The 23,972-nt window shown below is 49.6% G+C and overlaps 4 pseudogenes and 4 gene segments (V, D, J or C); 7 read left to right on the top strand and 1 right to left on the bottom strand.

The window, feature by feature from the left end:
• LOC122673888 overlaps positions 1-23,972 on the bottom strand; it is a 67,388-nt pseudogene that overhangs the window by 42,689 nt on the left and 727 nt on the right.
• On the top strand, positions 5,498-6,082 carry LOC122673896 (annotated as a pseudogene).
• On the top strand, positions 7,212-7,787 carry LOC122674696. The segment is given in 2 exon segments: positions 7,212-7,264; positions 7,350-7,787. Coding segments are annotated over 2 exon segments (453 nt in total).
• Positions 9,392-9,989, top strand: LOC122673897. The segment is given in 2 exon segments: positions 9,392-9,487; positions 9,619-9,989. Coding segments are annotated over 2 exon segments (420 nt in total).
• LOC122673899 lies at positions 11,796-12,467 on the top strand (annotated as a pseudogene).
• LOC122674694 lies at positions 14,506-15,328 on the top strand. The segment is given in 2 exon segments: positions 14,506-14,573; positions 14,701-15,328. Coding segments are annotated over 2 exon segments (453 nt in total).
• LOC122673900 lies at positions 16,220-16,690 on the top strand (annotated as a pseudogene).
• Positions 18,421-22,966, top strand: LOC122673901. The segment is given in 5 exon segments: positions 18,421-18,469; positions 18,585-18,943; positions 21,818-21,837; positions 22,476-22,479; positions 22,826-22,966. Coding segments are annotated over 5 exon segments (573 nt in total).

Below are 23,972 nucleotides of genomic sequence, written 5' to 3' on the forward strand. Positions count from 1 at the left end.
CAATTATGTCTTACTTGGGGGAGGATCAGTGTTCTTTTGTCTATTCATCTCTTCTCCTGGTTTCATGAAGCCGACCTACGTTATGGAGGGTCATCTGCTTTACAAATTAAAATGCTAATCTAATCTATTATTAAAATACACCTATTCACCGGGTACCTTTTCCAAAAATACCCCATTTAGGAACACCCAGAAAAATAAAGCTAAATATCCATGGCAGAGTCTAGTTGACATATTTTATTAGTCAGGACACCGTCTTCCAGGGTTTCCCAAGAATTTAGTAAGCATGAAGGATTTAGTAAACATGAAGTCCTTGGCAGGTAACAGGACTCTGGATTTCTTGACAGCCTCCTCTAGTGCTTCCTAGGTACTAAAGTAGATAGGGACACATTGTGACTTCAAGCCCTATACTTGAGTTCTTCAGATGTCACAGGAATGAAAGTAATTGTGCTTGCTGGTTCACTACATGAGATAAACAGAGCATGTAACTTACCCTCAGGCGTTTTTACATCAACTTTATTGGCATAAGAATTATAGTAAACATTTGAATAATGGGAAGTTTGGGGGCCCTGACCCAGCCCTAACCCTGCTGTAAAAGCTTGTTTAAATTCAGTCAACCCTGTCTATTTATGATTCCACAGCTGCAGATTCAACCAGCCACAATTGTGTAGTACTGTCAAAAGTGAAAGTGAAAGTTACTCAGTTGTGTCTGACTCTTTGTGACCCCTATACAGTCCTTGAAATTCTCCAGGCCAGAATACTGGACTGGGTAGCCTTTCCCTCCTCCAGCAGATCTTCCCCACCCAGGGATCCAACACAGGTCTCTCCCATTGCAGGGTGATTCTTTGCCAGATGAACAACAAGGTCTGTAGTTAGCATCTATTAAAAATTCCACACAGAACTGGATCCATGAAGTTCAAAAAAGTGTGGTTCGAGGGACCCACTGTATATACAATAACATTACACACTGTACAGTGAACCAAATAATGGTTTTGATCAATCCATCTGTATGTGCCCTTGGAACATTCACCTGTAAAGACTGAGAACATTTCATCACCAGAAATTCTCTCAGGCCCCATTCCCAGGCCTGTCTCTTTCCCTGACAGTGAACAGTATGATTTCTGTTGCTGTCATTCTGTTTTAAAGTCCTCTTTAGCCCAGAGCTAAATATTTAAAACATTACTCCTGGAAAGTATTATGGTTAAAGACTTTCTTGAAAGCATGTGAGCACCATATCCATGTCAGGGACTATCCTATCTGGAGATGGATGGTTTGGAAAATGACCATCCAAAGATCTTCCCTGCCGGTACAAGTTTTTTTTTGTTTTTTGGTTTTTTTTTTTTTTAATAATTTATGCACTCTCATAAATTTCTTTTCTTGTGCACACATTGTCTGAAATGATTTTATGATGCTCTTTTGACAGGAAGTCCTCATCTCCTAGGAAATTCCTTTGAGGTCCCATGTGAAACACACACAACAAGGCTTCCTGTGCACACACTGGGTGCTGGGACTGAGCGGGCAACCAGAAACAGCACCTTTGGTGAGAGATCATTTCATGTCAGGAGAAGCTTGCCTTTGATTTGACCCCAGTGTCCAAGTCACAGGAGTTGAGTTGAAAATTCCCCGTTTCTGCAGTGGCCTGGCCTGGGCACCAATCTCCTGTGTTGTGGGTCCCACTGACTCTTGGGCCAGAGACACTCTGAGCACAGGTGTGGATCCCATGGCCTTGCCAGGCCCCAATTCAAGGCTTGTTTTTGTGGCTACAACATCGGGCTCATTCCTTGCTTCTGACTTAGTTTCTGTGTTTTTGTCTCTGAGGCCCCAGGGATGGTTAGTCCCTGAGACCCAAGACCTGAGATCAGCACATCAGGAGGTCACCACGGTCACAGACTCATGACCAGGTGCATGATATTCAGGTTCAGAAATTATTGAGAAGTTGAAAATCACAGCTACTGAGCATAGCCCCTAGCACAGGGTCCTTCTAAATGTGAGGTCTGTGCAATGTGATAGAGTCTAGGGTCTAGGATGTCAGTCACTGAATGGATGCCACTTTCACAAGGAAGAACTCCCATGCAAAGGATGTCTCACGGAAAATCAGAGCATTTTTCCTTTGCCCGGGGTCAGCCATCTCTCCTGACATCCCTCCACGTCTGGACTCCTTTGTGCCAACATGTCATCCGTGGTGCTGGGCAGCCAGCTTCTCCCCTCCAAGCAAGGTGGGCCACAGGCCTGAGGTGGTTCGGCCTGCTGCCCCCCCACCCCTCGGACACCAGAAGACGTGCTCAGGTGAGCATGACGGCGTGAGCCTGCGTTTGACAGGCCCCCTGTCAATCAGTGAATTAATAAGCAATAGAGCCCAAGGATTCCTCAGGTGTTGATGAGCCTGCCCTAAGGTTGAGGGACCAGATTCCAGAATCATTGTGGGTGGAAGGACATGAACAGGACTGCTGTCAATTTAAGAAAATAGAAGCATGTGTGATTATTTGGACACATGAGTCATAAAGGGCAGCAGGAAGCCCTGAAGATTTTCCCTGAGATTCAAAACCACAGAAATATGTAGATGAGGAAAATGAATGTATGTACTAATGAACAGCTATTTCTGGAATAAAATGTACCTAAAATTGTGAACAGCTATTTCTGGAATAAAATGTACCTAAAATTTTACGGAAAGTTTACAAGAATTTCAGTATGTCCATCACATCGGTAATGACATCCAACCATCTCAACCTCGGTTCTTCCCTTCTCCTCCCACTTTCAATCTTGCCCAGCATCAGGGTCTTTTCAAATGAGTCAGTTCTTCACATCAGGTGGCCAAAGTATTGGAGTTTCAGCTTCAGCATCAGTCCTTCAAATAAATATTCAGGACTGACTTCCTTTAGGATGAACTGCTTGGATCTCCTTGCAGGGACTCTCAAGAGTCTTCTCCAACACCACAGTTGATAAACACAGATTTTTCAGCGATCAGCTTGCTTATAGTCCAATTCTCACATTCATATGTGACTACTGGAAAAATCATAGCGTTGACTAGATGGACCTTTGTTGGCAAATAAGTTGTCTCCGCTTTTTAATATGCTGTCTAGGTAGGTCATATGTGAACTGTTCACTTAGGATCATTTCTGATTTGAGTCTGTGGGGGAAGGGGCGTGGTCCCCTGAGTGACAGGTTGGCTCTGGGGCCTGACAGGGACAGTGACATCTCAGAAGGACTCCCTGGAGAGCCCCTCTCCTCTCTCATCCACACTCAGACCAGAGGGCCCTTGGCCTGCCCCGCCCCCGCCATGAGCCCCTGCCTCCTGGGCTGTGTGGTCTTCTGTCTCCTGCAGGCAGGTGAGTCCCGGGGGGGACAGGTGCCAGCACTAAGCATGTCCACTGTGACTATAGCATCGGTCCTCTTTCTCCACAGGGGCGGTCCACACTGGTGTCACCCAGGACCCCAGATTCCAGGTCGTGAGGACAGGACAGAGGGCGACACTTAATTGTATTCAGTATATGATCCATGATTATATGTACTGGTACCGACAAGACCTGGGACACCGGCTGAGGCTGATCCATTACCCAGCTGCTGCTCCCAACTCGGAGAAAGGAGACGTGCCCGTCGGGGACAGAGTCTCCAGACCAAACACAGAGAACTTCGCTCTCACGCTGGAGTCTGCCAACCACTCCCAGACATCTGTGTACTTCTGTGCCAGCAGTGACTCCACGCCACTGCACGGCCACCTGCTCTGTGTACAAAAGGACAGGGGCCCACGCGCAGGCTCCGAGCACCGGGAGCCTCATATCCTGGGGACCACGTGCCAGCCCTGTGACCCTGGATGTGCGATCTGAACAGGCCTGGATCTGACCCCAGGGACTCGGAGACACGTGTCCACCATCCGTCTGTCTTTTGGTAAGCTCCAGTTCTGACTAGTTCTGACTGTTACTCATGAGCTTAAGACCTCCAGGAGGGAAGAATATTGGTAAATCAGATACATCTAGACCCACTTGTCTCTCCCCAGCACCTCATTGCTGTCTCTCTGGAAGTTTCTCCCCCAGCCTAGCTCTCAAGTGCTCCCTGCTCTTGCCCACCAGAGGGGCGGGTCTTCTTCCTTTACTGCCTTGGCCTCAGCTCCCCTGCCCTCTCTGCTCCAGACACACTGCCCTCCCCTCATCTGGGTCATGGCCCTTCCCATGGCACAGGGAACGTTGTAACCATGCCTAAGAGGTTGTGTTTGAGGAAGCTCTTGCGGTCATCAAAGAGAAAACACCCTCAGTTAATTAGAAACTGTCCAAAATCTCTCGGGAGTCCATTCGCAGGATAAGAGACAGGCTGGGTGTGTGTGTTCTCTCCCTGCCCCTCTTTCTTAGCATCTCAATTAACTTGGACCAGGTTTCCACCATTTCCCTCAGAGAAATCTTCTCAAAGTCAAAATATTTCCTCCATGGTATCTTACTTTATCAAGATTTTACAAGTTCATAGGAAATAAATAGGTTCATACCCATAAAACCTCTTAATAAAATGCACTGGCTAGATTTTAGTAATGCTCAATTTAATTATGAAATCTGGAAATATATGTATCTGATTAATCAGAAGAAGGTCTCGAATCCAAGTATCCATTTGGCTTCATTTGAGAGCATGAAAGGGCTATTTCTATTGCCCGCATTACTCCATTTTAGCTAACAATAGTTAGCTATTGTCATTGTAGTTGTGCAGCAATTATTTCCTTCTTTGCAGAAATGTCTGATCATACAGTCTTTTACCTCCACAGCCTATGACTAGACTTGAAGATCAACCCTACTTCAGCCAGGCTGGGAAGGCAGCAGATGATGGATGTGTGTGTGTGTGTGTGTGTTTGTGTGTGTGTAGGGGTTGAAAGTGTGGAGTCCATGGTATTTCTATTCTTGTTTTAGACAGAAGGCACAGATCTGTGAGACTGTGGACCACTGGCCACTAGGAGGCACTGTGGGTCCATGGTAAGCTGGGTGCCCTGGAGGGGTTGAGAGTCACCCTGGGGAGGGCAGCTTAGGGGAACCTTGGCTACATGCCTGCATCAGAAAGTAGGGTTGAGTTCCCTGAGTGGTCCAGACACATGGACCCAGCCCAGACTGCACATTGCCCAGGGGAGTGGGGACGTGCCTGGATCCTCAGGATGTGCCCAGTGGATCCTCTCCTGGAGCAGCATGGGGAGCGGTGGGTGATGGATTGGTGTGGCTGGTGAGGGCTGGGTGAGGAGTGTCAGGCAGGGACAGGAAGAGAAGAAGAAGCCATGTTATGGTCATATGGGGACAGTGCTCACCTCACACCCACCCTTATCTGAGGGGCTGTGCAGGACGGGGAAGGGCATAGAGGAGGCAGCCCTGGGTCCTGCCAAGGGGTCCCGGGGACAAGGGTAGACTGCAGAGACACAGAGCAGTGATGTCATAGGTAAATGCTCCAATCAAGGAAGCATTAGGGTCAACACTTACACCAGTCACCCCAGAGACCCGCCCCCCGCCAGCAGCAGTCTTGGGTTCCTGATGTTGCCATGGGTGCCAGGCTCCTCTGCTAGTGACTTTCTGCCTCCTGGGAGCAGGTGAGTCCTGGACACAGTGTGGGAGCTTCTGAGATGCCTTTGCCTCCCTGAGATAGAAGCCTGGAGATGAGGGCTGCAGCGGGAGGCTTCCCTGTCCTCTGCCCTCAGCTTCCATCTGTCTTCTCCCCAACAGGCCTGGTGGAATCTGGAGTCACCCAGACTCCCAAATACCAGATCAAATCAAGAAAGCAGCAAGCGACTCTGATGTGTTCCCCTGACTCTCGAGACCTCTCTGTGAACTGGTTCCAACAGGCCCTGGGCCAGGGCCCCCAAGTCCTCATTCAGTATTATGATGGGAAAGTGTATCAAAAAGGAAACATATCGGATCGATTCTCAGGAGAACAGTTCAGTGACTCTCGCTCTGAGCTGAGCTTGACCTCCTTGGAGCTGATGGACTCCGCTCTGTATCTCTGTACCAGCAACCAAGACACAGCCCTGCATGATCAGGTGCCTCTGGGACAAAAACACTCCTGCTCCAGGTCAGGAAGTGGTGCCCAGAGTGTCAGCTGCCAGCCTGCCAAGCCCAGTCTCTGGTAGAGCAATAGACTTTCCCAGACAGTCACTTCTTGGTATGTTTTAATGCTCACTAAAGTCATCAAGACAAGTATTGTTTTAACTGTTTGAACATCTGAGGGGTCGTGAGTGGCCCAGATCTCATACTTCACAAGTGTTACAGCGAGCATTCCGGCTCAAGTCTGTTCTCTAAACCTGTGGTCCCTTTGCTCATGGAACTATCTCTGTACGAGCAAGTTACATATACGCGTTTTGTTGTGTGTAACAAGACACAGTTATGAATTGCTACTCAATAAATGGCAGCCACACTTCACATGGAGGTATTCCCATGGGAGGAATGTCTCAAATAAAAACAGAGCCTTTCTCGTTTACGGTGGCGTCTGCACCTCCCTCCAGGTCCCTCCTACATCTGTATTCCTTGTGCCAAAACGTCATCCTGTGCTGGGCACCCAGCTTCTCTCCACCCAGAAAGGTGGGTCTCAGGCCTGAGGGGGCTCTGCTGGCTCCCTTCCCCCAACACGGGAAACACGTGTGAACATGAAGGGGCTCTACCTGTGTTTTATCGGTGGACCGTCTGTCAGTGAATTGATTAGAAATAAACCAAAGAATTCCTCAAATGTTAATAAGCCTGCAATGATGTTGGGAGCAGAAACCTGGAGAAACATGGTAGGTGGAAGGACATTCTCAGGACTGCGGAATGAAGTCAATTTTGCGGATATAGAGCCTTGAAGTGCTATTGAGACATATATCACAAAGGGCAGGAGGACGCCAGAAGGATTCCCCAGGATTCAAAACTCCAGAAATATGTAGATAAATAAAAGTAATATACATGTTAATGAAGACTTATCTCTAGACTAGAACGTACAAATCATTTAAACACTTTAACATTTACGGAAAAAATCTTTAACTTTCACAGAAAGGTTACAGCAATGTGTGAGGCTTATGTCCGTTGAGCTGGATGGGTCTCCGTGTTGTGAACAGTTCACTCAGGTTCATTTCTGATTTGAGCCTTGGGGGAAGGGGCGTGGCCCCTGAGTGACAGGTTTTCTCTGGGGCCTGGCAGGGACAGTGACATCTCAGAAGGACTCCCTGGAGAGCCCCTCTCCCCTCTCATCCACACTCAGACCAGAGGGCCCTCTGCCAGCCCTGCCCCTGCCATGAGCCCCTGCCTCCTGGGCTGTGTGGTCTTCTGTCTCCTGCAGGCAGGTGAGTCCTGGGGGCAGGGTCCCCTTGGGGTGCCAGCACGAAGCATGTCCACTGTGACTGCAGCATCGGTCCTCCTTCTCCACAGGGGCGGTCCACGCTGGTGTCACCCAGGACCCCAGATTCCAGGTCGTAAGGACAGGACAGAGCACAACACTGAAATGTACTCAAGATCTGAACCATGATTATATGTGCTGGTACCGACAAGACCCGGGACACGGGCTGAGGCTGATCTATTACTTAGCTGTTGTGCCCAATAGCGAGCCAGGAGATGTGTCCGAGGGTTACAGCGTCTCCAGATCAAAGAAAGAGAACTTCCCTCTGACGCTGAAGTCTGCCAACCGCTCCCAGACATCTGTGTACTTCTGCGCCAGCAGTTACTCCACGGCGCTTCACGGCCACCTCCTCTCTGTGCAAAAAGACAGGGGGTCCACGTGCAGGGCCCTAACCCGGGAGCCTCAGGGCTTTGTTAGCCCCATGCTTGCAGCGTGACCCTCGGTGTGTGCACCAGGTTGGCCTCAGCCTCACTCCCAGGCCTCAGGGCCATGTGTCCTCCATCGGTCTCAGTCTTTCCGCTGTATCCTCCCTGTGAACCAGGAGACACTTCCCCAGCTTTGACTCCTAGTCATCACCTGAGCCTGAGACCTAGGAGGGAAGGTTGTTGGTAAATCAGATACACTAGGCACTCTTGTCTCACTCAGGCAGCTGTTTCTGTCTTTCTGGAGGTTCTCCCCCAGCCTGGCTCTCACCTGGTCTTGGCTCTGGTCCACCTTTCCCAGGCAGGCAGGACTTCCTCTCCCCACCTCCCTGCATCAGCTCCCTGGCCCTCTCTACCACAGCCACACTGCTCCTCCCTCATCTGGGTCAGGTCCCTTCCCATGCCACAGGGAGGCTTTTAAAGTGGCCTCTCTATGTGGTCTGTTTTGAGCAAGATGTATGGAGTCATCAAAGAGAAACAAACTTTAGTTAATTATAAATCATCCAAAAACTCAGCTGAGCCCACCTGAAGGAGGACAGACTGTCTGTGTGTGTTCTCGACACCCCTGCTCCCAACATCCTTAGCATCTCATCTAACCTCCCTCATCAAAATCCTCTCACAGTCAAAATCTATCCTGCGTCACACCATTATATCATGCTTTGATAAGTGCAGAAATAATTGAGTCCACATTTATAAAATTTTTAATAAAAAGGATGTATTATCTAGAATTTGATAATGCTTAATTTAAATAGGAAATCTGAAAATATATGTCTGTGACTATTCAGAAGTAGTTATAAATACATGTTTGCAGGCAGATTCACTTGAGAGCCTCTGAGCATTTATTTTATGATCGTATGTTTCCGTCTTTAGCTAACTACCATCACTGTAGTGGAGCAGCAATTATTTCCTTCTTAGTAAAACGGTCAGATCATACAGTCTTCTACCTCCAGAGGCTAAGAGTGCATTTGAAGATCAACCCTAATTGGCCAGGCTAGGAAGGCAGTAGAACAGATATGTGTGTGTGTGTGTGTGTGTGTGTGTGTATTCCGGGCATGGGATTTTTGAAACCTTGATTCAAAGAGAGGCTACACATCCATATGACCATGGACCTTTGGCCACAAGGAGGCACTGTGTTTCCATGGTAAGCAGGGTGCCCTGGGAGGGGCTGAGAGGCACCCTGGGGAAGGAAGCTTAAGGGAACCTTGGCTACATGCCTGCACCTGGGAGCAGATTTGAGTTCCCTGAATGATCCTGGGACACGTGGAGCCAGCACAGACTCCTCACGGCTCAGGAGGAGGGGTCATGCCTGGAGCTTCAGGATGTGCCCAGGGGGCCGTCTCCTGGAGCAGCGTGGGAAGGGGAGGTGAGAGCCTGGGGTATCTGGTGAGCGCTGGGTCATGAGGGTCAGGCAGGGTCAGGCAGAGCAGAACAAGAGTGTTGTGGACACATGGGACCAGGGGATGAAGCTCACCTCACACCCATCTTTTTGAGGGGTTGTCAGGACAGGGAATGGCACAGAGGAGCCAGCCCTGGGTCCTGCCAAGGGGTCCAGTGGATCAGGAAACAGCCTGCAGAGACACGGAGCAGTGACGTCATAGGCAAATGCTCCAATCAGGGACACAGGAAGTTCAGCACTTACACCACTCACCCCAGGAGCCCCGCCCCCAGCCAGCAGCAGTCCTGAATTCCTGATGCTGCCATGGGCTCCAGGCTCCTCTGCTGTGTGACTCTCTGCCTCCTCGGATCAGGTGAGTCCTGGACACAGTGTGGAAGCATGTGAGATGTCTTTGCCTTTCTGAGATAAAAGCCTGGTGATGACGGCTGCAGCAGGAGGCTTCCGTGTGCTCTGCCCTCAGCTTCCTTGTCTCCTCCCCAACAGGCCTGGTGGATTCTGGAGTCACCCAGACCCCCAAATACCTGATCAAATCAAGAAAGCAGCAAGCGACTCTGAGATGTTCCCCTGAATCTGGACACCTCTATGTATCCTGGTACCAACAGATCCTGGGCCAGGGTCCCCAGTTCCTCGTTCAGTATTACAACAGGGGAGTGAATGAAAAAGGAAACATGCCAGATCGATTCTTAGGTGAACAGTTCAGTGACTCTCGCTCGCAGATGAACCTGAGCTCCTTGGAACTGACAGACTCAGCCGTGTATCTCTGTGCCAGCAGCAAAGACACAGCCCTGCATGATCAGGTGCCTCTGGTACAAAAACACTCCTGCCCCAGCTCAGGAAGTGGTTGTAGGGCGTGAACTGCCAGCCAGCGGGACCCAGGTGCTGGTGGAGTGGACAGCCTTTCCCAGACATTCTTTCCTGGTATGTCTCAATGCTCACAAAGATTTTGCAAGGTATGTTTTATTTTATCTGCTCATTTATCTTAGGGAAAGTGACCTGCCCAGATCTCATATTTCTTAACTGTTAGAGCAAGGAATCCTACTCGAGTCTGACCTTATCATTTGTGGTCCTCACCATGCCCCCAACTGACCTCTGCCAGGAATGATGCGTCACCCAGAGCTGTGACGTGTGGTCATGCTCCGGGGAAACCGGCACATCAGGAGGTCACCGCAGGTCCACAGTCTTGTAACCAGGAATAGCTACATCATTTTTAGGGTCCCTGCTTTCCAATACCATGAGAATCTGCAGAGAGCAGAGCTGTGCAGCATGTGTGGGGTCCTGCTGTGTGGAATGATGCACAACAAGATAAGGCTTTGAGGAGCTCTATGATATTTGTTACTCAATTAATGCAATCCCCGCTTCCCAAGGAAGCATTCCCACGGAATGCACATCTCACATAAAATCAGAGCCCTTTTCATTCAACCTGGAGTCGGCCACCTCTCCCTGCATCCCTCCCACATACAAGTTCCTTTGTGCCAACATGTCATCCGCTTGTGAGTGTGTGAGGGCTCAGTCACTTCAGTCGTGTCCGACTCTTTGTGACCCCATGGACTGTTGCCAGTCAGGTTCCTCTGTCCATGGGATCCTCCAGGCAAGACTAGTGGAGTGGGTAGCCACGTCCTCCTTCAGGAGATCTTCCCAACCCAGGGATCAAAACTGCATGTCTTACGTCTCCTGCACTGGCAGGCAGGTTCCTTCCCACTCTCACAATCTGAGAGAAGCCCACGTCATCTGTGGTGCTGGGCAACTGGCTTCTCTCCAAAAAGAAAGGCGAGTCCCAAGCTTGAGGTGGTTCTGCTTGCTGTTCCCCCTCTCACTTCAGAAACTGCAAGCACTGCGTCCAGGGGACAATATGGGAATGTAAATGCATCTGGCAGGTGACCCGTCGTTGGTGAATTGATAAGAAATAGACCAAAGGATTCCTCAAGTGGGGATAAGTCTGACCTACGGTTGGGGAACCAGATGCCAAAAGAATCATTGCAGGTAGAAGGACACCAAAGGACTGTGGTTAATTAACGAAAGCAGAAACAGACACTTTCCCAGGTGGCGCTAGTGGTAATGATCATGCCTGCCAATGTGGAGATGTAAGAGACTTGGGTTTGATCCCTGAGTTTGGAAGATCCCTGGAGGAGGAAATGGAAACCCACTGCAGTATTATTGCGTGGAGAATCCCATGGAGAGTGGAGCCTGGTGGGCTACATACAGTCCATGGGGTCGCAAAGAGTCAGACATGACTGATCAACTAACACTTACTTAGACACCTGAAGGTGTATTTGGCATTCATGAGTCATAAAGGGCAGTAGGAAGCCCAAAAGACTTTCCTCAGATTCAACACTACAGAAATATGCAGGTAAAAGTAATATACATATGAATGAAGAATTATCTCTAGAAAAAGTACATCAAGTTGCAAACTGCTTAGAGAAATATTACAACAACTTGTAAGCCTTATGCCTATTGATCTGGATGGATCTCCCTCTTGTGAACAGTTCTCTCAGGTTCATTTCTGATTTGAGTCTCTGGGGGAAGGGGCGTGGTCCCTGAGTGACAGGTTGGCTCTGGGGCCTGGCAGGGACAGAGACATCTCAGAAGGACTCCCTGCAGAGCCCCTCTCCCCTCTCATCCACACTCAGGCCAGAGGGCCCTCTGCCTGCCCCGCCCCCACCATGGGCCCCTGCCTCCTGGGCTGTGTGGTCTTCTGTCTCCTGCAGGCAGGTGAGTCCTGGGGGCAGGGTCCCCTTGGGGTGCCAGCACTGAGCTTGTACACTGTGACTGCAGCATCGGTCCTCCTTCTCCACAGGGGCGGTCCATGCTGGTGTCACTCAGGACCCAGATTCCAGGTCGTGAGGACAGGACACAGCGAGACACTGAAATGTACTCAGGATTTGGGTCATGATCACATGTACTGGTATCGACAAGACCTGGGACACAGGCTGAGGCTGATCTATTACTCAGCTGGTGCGCCCAGTAGCGAGCCAGGAGATGTGCCCGAGGGTTACAGCGTCTCCAGATCAAACAAAGAGAACTTCCCTCTGACACTGAAGTCTGCCTTTCGCAACCAGACATCTGTGTACTTCTGCGCCAGCAGTTACTCCACGGCACTGCATGGCCACCTCCTCTCTGTGCAAAATCTACTAGGTGCCCACGAGCTGGCTCCTAGCACCAGAAACCTTGGGCCTTTGTGGGCCACGTGCCTGCAGTGTGACCCTGGGTGTGTGGACAACGCAGCCCCAGCCTCATTACCAGGCCTCAGGGCCATGTGTCCACCATCTGTCTCTGTCTTTCTGCTGCATCCTCCCTGTGAACCAGGAAGATGCTTCCCCAGCTCTGACTCCTAGTCATCACCTGAGCCTGAGACCTCTAGGAGAGAAGGATGTTGGTAAATTAGATTTAAATAGGCCCTCCTGTCATACCTCAGGCACTTCATCAACGTCTCTCTGGAAGGTTCTCCCCCAGCCTGACTCTCACATGCTCCCTTCTCTTGCCCACCTTTCCCAGGCAGGCAGGACATTCCTCTCCCCACCTCTCTGCATCAGCTCCCTGGCCCTCTCTCCCATAGCCACAGGCTCCTCCCTCATCTGCCTCAGGTCCCTTCTCATTTCCCAGGGAGGCATCTAAAGTGGCCCCCCCACATGCTCTGCTTTGAGCAAGCTGGATGGAATCATCAAAGAGAAATCAACTTCAGTTAATCATCAATCATCCAAAAACTCATGGGAGTTCATCTCAGGGGGACAGATGATCTTTGTGTGTTCTCCCACCGCCCGCCCACCCTGACTTCCTTAGCATCTCATCTAACCAAGGCCAGGTTGCCACCACCTGGCACCCTCATCAAAATCTTCTCAAAGTTAAAATATATCATACATCGCACCCACTATATCAAGATTTCATAAGTGCAGAAATAGATGAGTTCATGTTTCTAAAACTTCTTTATAAAAAGTTTTATCTAGAATTTGATAATGCTCAATTTAAATACACAATCTGGAAATATATACATCTGGTTAATCAGAAGTACTTATGGAACACATTTTTGCTGGCAGATTCACTTGAGATGCTCAGAGTATTTATTCTATGATTATATATTTCCATCTTAGATAACTACATCATTGTAGTGGTGCCGCAATCATTTCTCTCTCAGTAAAAAGTTTGGCTCATAAAGTCTTCTGCCTCCAGAGTCTAAGGGTGGATTTGAAGATAAACCCTATCAGCCAGGCTAGGAAGGCAGTAGAACAGGTGTGCGTTGCGTGTGTCTCTGTGTGTGTGTCTGTGTGTGTGTGTGTGTCTGTGTGTGTGTGTGTCTGTCTGTGTGTCTGTGTGTCTGTCTGTTGTCTGTGTGTGTGTGTGTGTCTGTGTGTAGGTGTGAGTGTGTGTGTCTGTGTGTGTGTCTGTGTGTGAGTGTGTGTGTGTCTGTGTGTGTGAGTGTGTGTGTGTCTGTGTGTGTGTGTCTGTGTGTGAGTGTGTGTGTGTCTGTGTGTGTGTGTGTCTGTGTGTGTATGTGTCTGTGTGTGAGTGTGTGTGTGTCTGTGTGTGTGTGTCTGTGTGTGTGTGAGTGTGTGTGTGTGTGTCTGTGTTTGTGTGTGTCTGTGTGTGAGTGTGTGTGTGTGTCTGTGTGTGTGTTTGTGTCTGTGTGTGTGTGTTTGTGCATGAGTATGTGTGTGTCTCTGTGTGTGTGTGTCTGTGTGTGTGTGTCTGTCTCTGTGTGTGTGTGTGTGTCTGTGTGTGTGTGTGTGTGTGTGTGTGCAGGGTCCTGGATTTTTGTAACCTTGCTTTCAACAGATGGTGCAAATCCATGAGACCCTGGACCTTTGGCCACTTGGAGGCACTGTGTTTCCAAGGTAAGTAGGGTGTATTGGGAGGGGTTGAGAATCTCTCTGGAGAGGGCAGTTTCAGGGAACCTTGGCTATATCATGCCTGCATATGGGAGCAGGTTTGAGTTCCCTGAATTGTTCCAAGACATATGGAACCATCACAGACTCCTCCCTGCCCAGGGAACTGGGCACGTGCCTGGAACCTCAGGATGTTCACAGGGGGTTGTATCCTGGATCAGCATGTGAGGAGGAGGTGAAGGGGTTGGGGTGGTTGGTGAGGTCTTGGGGCTGAGTGTCAGGCAGGGTCAGACAGAGCAGAACAAGACATGTTGTGGGCACATGGGACCAGGGGAAGAAACTCACCTCACAGCCAAACTTGCTGAGGGGCTGTCAGGATAAGGGATGGCATAGAGGAGCCAGCCCTGGGTCCTGCCAAGGGGTCCAGTGGACAAGGGCAGCCTGCAGAGTCACAGAGCCGTGACGTCACAGGCAAACGCTCCAATCAGGGAAGCAGGAGGGTCAGCACTTACCCCACTCACCCCAGGAGCCCCGCCCCCAGCCAGCAGCAGCCTTGGGTTCCTGATGCTGCCATGGGCTCCAGGCTCCTCTGCTGGGTGACTCTCTGCCTCCTGGGAGCAGGTGAGTCTGGACACAGCGGGGAGCTTCTGAGATGTTTTTTCACCCTGCGACAGAAGCCCGGTGATGAGGATTGAAGCAGGAGGCTTCCCCTGTGCTCTGCCCACAGATTCCTTGTCTCCCCCAACAGGCCTGGTAGATTCTGAAGTCACCCAGACACCCAAGTACCGGATCAAATCAGGAGAACAGCAAGTGACGCTGAGATGTTTCCCTGAATCTGGACACCGCTCTGTGTACTGGTACCAACAGGCCCTGGGCCAGGGCCCCCAATTCCTCATTCAATATTACAACAGGGAAGTTAGTGAGAAAGGAAACATATCAGATCGATTCTCAGGAAAACAGTTCAGTGATCTTTGCTCAGAGCTGAACCTGAACTCCTTGGAGCTGACAGACTCAGCCCTGTATCTCTGTGCCAGCAGCCAAGACACAGCCCTGCGTGATCAGGTGTCTCTGGGACAAAAACACCCCTGCCCCAGCTCAGGAAGTGTTGCCCCGTGTGTCAGCTGCCAGCCTGCCAAGCCCAGTCTCTGGTAGAGCGATAGACTTTCCCAGACATTCATTTCTTTATATGCTTTAATGCTCACTAAGATCATCAAGATAAGTATTATTTTAACTGTTTGTACATCTGAGGGGACGGGAATTGCCCAGATCTCATACTTCATAACTTACAACTAGGCTTCCGCTCAAGTTTGTTCTCAGCACCTGTGGTTCCGTTCCTCATGGAAATGGCTCCATACAGAGCAAATTCCATATCCGTGCTGGGCTCTGTGTAACAGAGACAGTGTGGGGCTGTAAGATATGAACTGTTACTCAGTGAATGGCAGCTATGCATCACAAGGAGGTATTCCCATGGAAAGGATCTCTCAATAAATAAAGATCATTTTTCAGTTACCCTGGAGTCTGCCACCCTTTGCCGTGTCCCTCCTACGTCTGTATTCCTTTGTGCCAATATGTCATCTGGGGTGGTGGGCAACCAGCTTCTCTACACCCAGAAAGGTGGGTCACAGGCCTGAGGGGGCTCTGCTTGCTCCCTCCCCTGACACGGGAAACTCGGACTCCTGTGAACGTGAACGAGCTGTACCTGCATTTAGCTGGTGGACCGTCTGTCAGTGAATTGATTAGATAGCCCAAACAATTCCTCAAATGTTGATGAGCGTGCAATGAAGTTGGGAGCAGATTCCTGGAGAAACATGGTAGGTGAAGGGACAATCTCAGGACTGTGGTCAATTATGCAGAAATGGAACCTTGAAGTCCTACTGGGTCACATCAGTCATAAAGTCAACAGGAAGCCAGAAGCATTTCCACAAGATTTAACACTACAGAAATATGCAGATAGATAAAAGTAAACAATGTATTAATGAAGAATTATCTCTGGACTAGAACACACACAAAATTTAATTAGCTTGACATAAAGTTTACATCAACCTCTCAGGCTTATATCTGTTGAGCTGGATGGATCTCCCTGTTGTGAACAGTTCACTCAGGTTCATATCTGATTTGAGCCTCTAGGGGAGGGGCGTGGTCCCTGAGTGACAGGTCGGCTCTGGGGCCCGGCAGGGACAGGGACATCTCAGAAGGACTGCCTGGAGAGCCCTCTCCCCTCTCATCCACACTCAGACCAGAGGGCCCTCCTCTGCCCCGCTCCCACCATGAGCCCCTGCCTCCTGGGCTGTGTGGTCTTCTGTCTCCTGCAGGCAGGTGAGTCCTGGGGGCAGGGTCCCCTTGGGGTGTCAGCACTGAGCTCGTCCGCTGTGACTGCAGCATCGGTCCTCCTTCTCCACAGGGGCGGTCCACGCTGGTGTCACTCAGGACCCCAGATTCCAGGTCGTGAGGACAGGACAGAGGACAACAATGAAATGCACTCAGGATCTGGGTCATAACTCTATGTACTGGTACCGACAAGACCCGGGACACGGGCTGAGGCTGATCCATTACTCAGCTGTGGCTCCCTCCACAGAGCAAGGAGATGTGCCCGATGGGTACAGCGTCTCCAGACCAAAAACAGAGAACTTCCCTCTCACGCTGAAGTCTGCCACCGCTCCCAGACATCTGTGTACTTCTGTGCCAGCAGTGACTCCACGGCACTGCACCACCACCTCTTCTCTGTGCAAAAAGGGTGATGAGGGCCCTGCAGCCTGGAACTGGGGAGCCCCTTGCAGACTCCTAGCACCCGAGCCTCGGAGCCAACTGACACACTGGCAACATAGCCAGTACTTGTTGATCTTGGCTGGCACAGATCTGACAACAGGACCTCAAGGACATGTGTCCAGTTTCACTCTCTGTCTTTTCACCGTAGCTGCCACGAGAGCCTAAAGATGCTAGCCAGCTATGACTCCTAATATCAGTCTGAACAGGAGGCCTCCAGGAGGGAAGGGTGTTGGGAAATCAGGTACATCTAGACCCTCTTGTCTCTCCCCGGGCACCACATGCCTGGGGCTGTGGAAGGTTCTCCCCAGGCTGGCCCTTGTGAGGACTCTGCTCTTGTCCCACTTCCCCAGATGTGGGGTCTTTCCTCTCCCACCTTCCTGGCCCTCGTTCCCACCGTTCTCTACTTCAGCCTAGCTGCTCCTCCCTCATTTGGGACATGTCATTGCCAGTCATCCAGGGAACCTTGTAATGATCCCTAAGTTTTCATATTTGAGTAGACTCCCTGGGGACCTCAAAGAGAATGCAACCTCAGTTAATTATTAATCATCCATAATTCCTTTGTAGTCCCTCAGGAGAGGGAGAGGCATACTGTGTGTGTATTCTCCACCACTGCCTGTCTTTAGCATCTAAATAGCCTAGACCCTGATGTTGGGAAAGACTGAAAGCAAAAGGAGAAGGGGGTGGCAGAGAAAGAGGTGGTTAAATAGCATCACTGACTCAACAGACATGAATCTGAGCAAACTCTGGGAGACAGTGAAGAACAGGGGAGCTTGGTGTGCTGTGATGCAAGGGGTATCAAAGAGTTGGACTGGAGTTAGCAATTGAACACCAGCACCACCAACAAAACTAACCCAAGTTTGTAGCAATTCCCTCATCACAATCTTGTAAAAGTCAAAGTATTAAATATTTCCTGCATGAACACCTTTCTTTTCTCTTGAAATACAAAATCATAAATCTGCTAAGGCAGGCTGGTTTGTGAGTTTGTGTTTCTAAATGCGTGTGTGTTCTTTAGAAAAACAAAACAAGCAAAAACACAGTGTGATCGGCAAGCAGTGAAATATTTTCTAATATGAAAACATCCCATGACTATTAAATCTGGGCAGGCAATCCTCCTTTCCACCCATACCACATGGGGACGCTGTGGAACTGCCAAACTCCGGAAGAATCTGGGGCAGAGCAAGGGGACAGTGCTAGTGTCTGGGACCAAGAGGGTTAAGAGAAAGCTTCATTTGGGGTTTTTATCTCTAGAAGCCTGACTAGCATAGGTGCTAATTTGTAAGCTTGCTGTCCCAGCTGGGAGCCATGAACTTCAACTATGCAATGCTGAAGGAGCCTCTGAGGTTGCAGAAAAAGTGGAGGGTATGGAGCTGGGATTTGGTAGGAAAGAAACAGAAAAGGGAAACACCGGCCTGAAGAGAGAAGCAAAGGAGCCACGGGGAAGGGCGTCGGGCATCAACCCAGCCTCGCCCAGAGCAGCAGTCCAGCTCACATGTCATCTAAGAGACTGCAGGACAGAGCAGGGTTCCTGGATCAGCTGACCTGGAATGAGAGGTCAGATTCCTGGGAACCAGCAGAGGCAATGACATCAGAGCAGTGACATCAGTGCCTCACCTCCAATCAGAGGAAGGAGGCCCAGAACCCCGGCTCTCAGAGAAGCAGAGCTCTGAGCAAGGAGACGCAGGACAGCTCAGCCCTTCCTGCCATGGGCTGCAGCCCCATCTGCTGTGTGGCTCTTTGTCTCCTGGCAGCAGGTGGGTCCTTGGCACAGGAGAGAATCTGTGTTCCTAGGCTGACTTTGCCTGAAACCAAGGCACCATCGGCTTCTCTCCTGCGGTTTTTGTCAGCCCCAGTCTTCTTCCCCCTCAGGCCTTGTGGATGCTGGAGTCACACACACCCCAAGATACCTGATTAAAGCAAGAGGACAGCAAGTGACACTGGGATGCTCCCCTGTCTCTGGACACCTCTCTGTGTACTGGTACCAACAGGCCCTGGGCCAGGGCCCCCGGTTCCTCGTTCAGTATGACAGGCAGGAAGTGAGGGGAGAAGCACAGCTCCCGGATCGATTCTCAGCAAAACAGTTCAGTGACTCTCGCTCTGAGCTGAACTTGAGCTCCTTGGAGCTGACGGACTCGGCCGTGTATCTCTGTGCCAGCAGCCCAGACACAGCCCTGCATGATCAGGTGCCTCTGGCACAAAAAGTCTCCTACCCCAGCTCAGGAAGTGTGGTGAGGGTGACTGCCTGCCTTCCAGGCCTAGATAGATCCGATAGACTCTCCCAGACATTCTTCCTCTGCTGTGTTTTAATGGTCCCACAGATCATCCTAGGTAAGTATTATTTTCTCTGTTTACACATCTGAGTGGAACTGACTTGTCCACATCTTCTGTGTCATTACTTTCAGAGCAAGGAATTTGATTCAAGCCTGTCCTCATTACTTGTGGTCTTTGCCCCCATAAAACTCTCTCCCACATAAAATAAATAGTACACATAAACACACACACACACATACACACGTACATGTTTTAAAGCAACTGGCTCACATATTTGTTAAGACTGGTAAGTCCAAAAGCTGCAGGCTGGTCTTGTGCTACTAGACACTGAGGGGGAACTGATGTTTAAGTTGAAAAGCAGAACTAATGGCCCAGTGTGATGGCCTTCGACTGATAATTATCTCTTACTTGGGGGAAGAATAGTGATTTCGTCTGTTCATCGCTTCACCTGGTTTCATGAAGACCACCTACGTTATGGAGGGTCATCTACTTTATGAATTAAAATGTTAATCTAATCTATTATTAAAATATACCTATTCACATGTTGAAAGTGAAGTCGCTGAGTCGTGTCCAACTCTTTGCAACCCATGGACTGTAGCCCACCAGGCTCCTCCACCCATGGAACTGTTTAGGCAAGAGTACTGGAGTGGGTTGCCATTTCCTTCTCCAAAGGATCTTCCTGACCCAGAGATCGAACCTGGGTCTCCCACATTGCGGGCAGATGCTTTATCGTCTGAGCCAAAAAATAACCCTCTTTGGAGCACCCAGAAAAATAAAGCTAAATAGCCATGGCAGAGTCAAGTTGACATATTGTATTAGTCAGGACACCGTCTTCCAGGCTTGCACAGGAATTTAGTCGCATGAAGTCCCTGGCAGGTAACAGGACTCTGGATTTCTTGACTCCCTTTGGTAATCTCTGACAGCCTCCTCTAGTGCTTTCTAGGTACTAAAGTAGATATGGACATGTTGTGACTTCAAGCCCTATACTTCAGGTCTACAGATGTCACAGGAAAGAAAGTAATTGTGTTTGTTGGTTCAATACATGAGAGAAACAGAGCATGTAATGTACCCTCAGGTGTTTTTACATCAAATATTGGCATATGAATTATAGTAAACATTTGAATAATGTGAAGTTTGTGGACCCTGACCCAGCCCTAACCCTGCTGTAAAAGTTTGTTTAAAATTCAGTCAACCTGCTGTATTTATGATTCCAGAACAGCAGATTCAACCAGACACAATTGTGTAGTACTGTGAAAAGTGACAGTGAAAGTTACTCAGTTGTGTCTGACTCTTTGTGACCCCCATACAGTCCTTGAAATTCTCCAGGCCAGAATACTGGACTGGGCAGCCTTTCCCTCCTCTAGCAGATCTTCCCCACCCAGGGATCCAACCCAGGTCTCTCCCATTGCAGCGAGATTCTTTACCAGATGAACAACAAGGTCTATAATTAGCATATATTAAAAATTCCACACAAAACTGGACACAGGAAGTTCAAAAAAGTGAGGTTCAAGGGACCCAGTCTATATATAATAACATTACACACTGTGCAATGAACCAAGGAATGGTTTTGATCCATCCATACGTATGTGTCCATGGAACATTCGCCTATAAAGACTGAGAACATTTCATCACCAGAAATTCTCTCAGGCCCCATTCCCAGGCCTGTCTCTTTCCCTGACAGTGAACAGTATGATTTCTTTTGCTGTCATTCTGTTTTAAAGTCCTCTTTAGCCCAGAGCTAAATATTTAAAACATTACTCCTGGAAAGGATTATGGTTAAAGACTTTCTTGAAAGCATGTGAGCACCATATCCATGTCAGGGACTATCCTATCTGGAGATGGATGGTTTGGAAAATGACCATCCAAAGATCTTCCCTGCCGGTACAAGCTTTTTTTTGTTTGTTTGTTTTGAAATTACTTATGCACTTTCATAAATTTCTTTTCTCATGCACACATTGCCTGAAATGATTTTATGGTGCTCTTTTGACAGGAAGTCCTCATCTAGGAAATTCCTTTGAGGTCCCATGTGAAACACACACAACAAGGCTTCTTGTGCCCACACTGGGTGCTGGGACTGAGCGGGCAACCAGAAGCAGCACCTTTGGTGAGAGATCATTTCATGTCAGGAGAAGCTTGCCTCTGATTTGACCCCAGCTACAAGTCACAGGAGTTGAGTTGAAAAGTCCCCCTTTCTGTAGCGGCCTGGCCTGGGCACTAGTCTCCTGTGTTGTGCGTCCCACTGTCTCTTGGACCAGAGACGTAGGACCACAGGTGTGGATCCCATGGCCTTGCCAGGCCCCAATTCAAGGCTTGTTTTTGTGGCTACAACATTGAGCTCATTTGTTGCTTCTGACTTTAGTTTCTGTGTTTTTGTCTCTGAGGCCCCAGGAATAGTTAGTCCCCCAGACCCCAGAAGTCAGACCAGCACATCAGGAGGTCACCACGGTCACCCACTCATGACCAGCTGATTGATATTCAGGTTCAGAAATTATTGAGAAGTTGAAAATCACTGCAGCAGAGCATGACAGCTAGCACAGGGTCCTTCTAAATGTGAGGTTCGAGCACCGTGATAGAGTCTAGGGTCTAGGACATCAGTTACTGAATGGCTGCCACGCTTCACAAGGAAGTACTCCCATGCAATGGATGTCTCACGTAGAATCGGAGCATTTTTCCTTTGCCCTGGTCTCAGCCATCTCTCCCGACATCCCTCCACGTCTGGACTCCTTTGTGCCAACATGTCATCCGTGGTGCTGGGCAGCCAGCTTCTCTCCTCAAAGCAAGGTGGGCCACAGGCCTGAGGTGGTTCGGCCTGCTGCCCCCCCACCCCTCAGACACCAGAAGACGTGCTCAGGTGAGCATGACGGCACTGAGCCTGCGTTTGACAGGCCCCCTGTCAGTCGGTGAATTAATAAGCAATAGAGCCCAAGGATTCCTCAGGTGTTGATGAGCCTGCCCTAAGGTTGGGGAAACAGGTCCAGAATCATTGTGGGTGGAAGGACATGAACAGGACTGCTGTCAATTTAACAAAGTAGAAACATGAGGGATTACTGGGGATATGTGAGTCCTAAAGGGCAGCAGGAAGCCCTGAGGATTTTCCCTGAGATTCAAAACCACAGAAATATGTAGACAAATAAAATGAATGTATGTATTATTGAACAGCTATTTCTGGAATAAAATGTACCGAAAGTGGTGAACAGTGTTATAGAAAGTTTAGAAGTACTTGTAAGGCTTATGTGCATTGAGCTGGATGGGTTTCCCTGCTGTGAGCAGTTCACTCAGGTTCATTTCTGAATTGAGCCTCTGGTGAAAGGGGCGTGGTTCCTGAGTGACAGCTAGGCTCTGGGGCCTGGCAGGGACAGTGAAGTCTCAGAAGGATTCCCTGGAGAGCCCCTTTTCCCTCTCATCCACACTCAGAACAGAGGACCCTCCGCCTGCCCCCCCTCCATGAGCCCCTGCCTCCTGGGCTGTGTGGTCTTCTGTCTCCTGCAGGCAGGTGAGTCCTGGGGGGCAGGGTCCCCTTGGGGGTGCCAGCACTGAGCATGTCCGCTGTGACTGCAGCATCGGTCCTCCCTCCACAGGGGCGGTCCACGCGGGTGTCACTCAGGACCCCAGTTTCCAGGTCGTGAGGACAGGACAGAGCGTGACACTTAATTGTACTCAGGATCTGGGTCATAACTGTATGTACTGGTACCGACAAGCCCCAGGACACGGGCTGAGGCTAATCCATTAGTCAGCTATGCCTCCCTCCACGGAGCAAGGAGACGTGCCCAATGGGTACAGCATTCAGACCAAACAGAGAGAACTTCGCTCTCACTCTGGAGTCTGCCAACCACTCCCAGATATCTGTGTACTTCTGTGCCAGCAGTTACTCCACGCCACTGCACGGCCACCTGTTCTCCGTACAAAAAGACAGGGGGCCCACGCGCAGGCTCCGAGCACCGGGAGCCTCATGCCCTGGGGACCACTGGCCGGCACTGTGACCCTGGATGTGCGATCTGAACAGGCCTGGATCTGACCCCAGGGACTCGGAGACACATGTCCACCATCCGTCTCTCTTTCAGAAAGCATCCAGTTCTGACTAGTTCTGACTGTTACTCATCAGCTTAAGACCCCCGGGAGGGAAGGATATTGGTAAGTCAGATACATCTCGACCCACTTGTCTCTCCCCAGCACCTCATTGCTGTCTCTCTGGAGGTTTCTCCCCCAGCCTAGCTCTCAAGTGCTCTCTGCTCTTGCCCACCAGAGGGGCGGGTCTTCCCCCTTTACTGCCTTGGCCTCAGCTCCCCTGCCCTCTCTGCTCCAGACACACTGCCCTCCCCTCATCTGGATCATGGCCCTTCCCATGACACAGGGAACGTTGTAACCATGCCTAAGCCGTTGTGTTTGAGAAAGCTCTTGCGGTCATCAAAGAGAAAACACCCTCAGTTAATTAGAAACCGTTCAAAATCCCTCAGAAGTCCATTCGCAGGATGAGAGACAGGCTGGGTGTGTGTGTTCTCCTCCCTGCCCCTCTTTCTTTGCATCTCAATTAACCTGGACTAGGTTTCCATCATTTCCCTCAGAGAAATCTTCTCAAAGTCAAAATATTTCCTCCATGGTATCTTACTATATCAAGATTTTACCAGTTTATAGGAAATAAATAGGTTCATACCCGTAAAACCTCTTAATAAAATGCACTGGTTAGAATTTGGTAATGCTTAATTTAATTATGAAATCTGGAAATATATGTATCTGATTAATCAGAAGAAGGTCTTGAATCCAGGTGTCAAGGCTGGCTTCATTTGAGATCATGAGAGGGCTTATTTCTATTGCCTGTATTACTCCACTTTAGCTAACTACTGTCATTGTAGTAATGCAGCAATTATTTCCTTCTTAGCAGAAATGTCTGATCATACAGTGTTTTACCTCCACAGCCCAAGACTAGACTTGAAAATCAACCCTAGTTCAGCCAGGCGGGTAAGGGAGCAGATGAAGGATGTGTGTGTT

This window comes from Cervus elaphus, chromosome 18, assembly GCF_910594005.1.
Source record: "Cervus elaphus chromosome 18, mCerEla1.1, whole genome shotgun sequence".
NCBI lineage: Eukaryota > Metazoa > Chordata > Mammalia > Artiodactyla > Cervidae > Cervus > Cervus elaphus.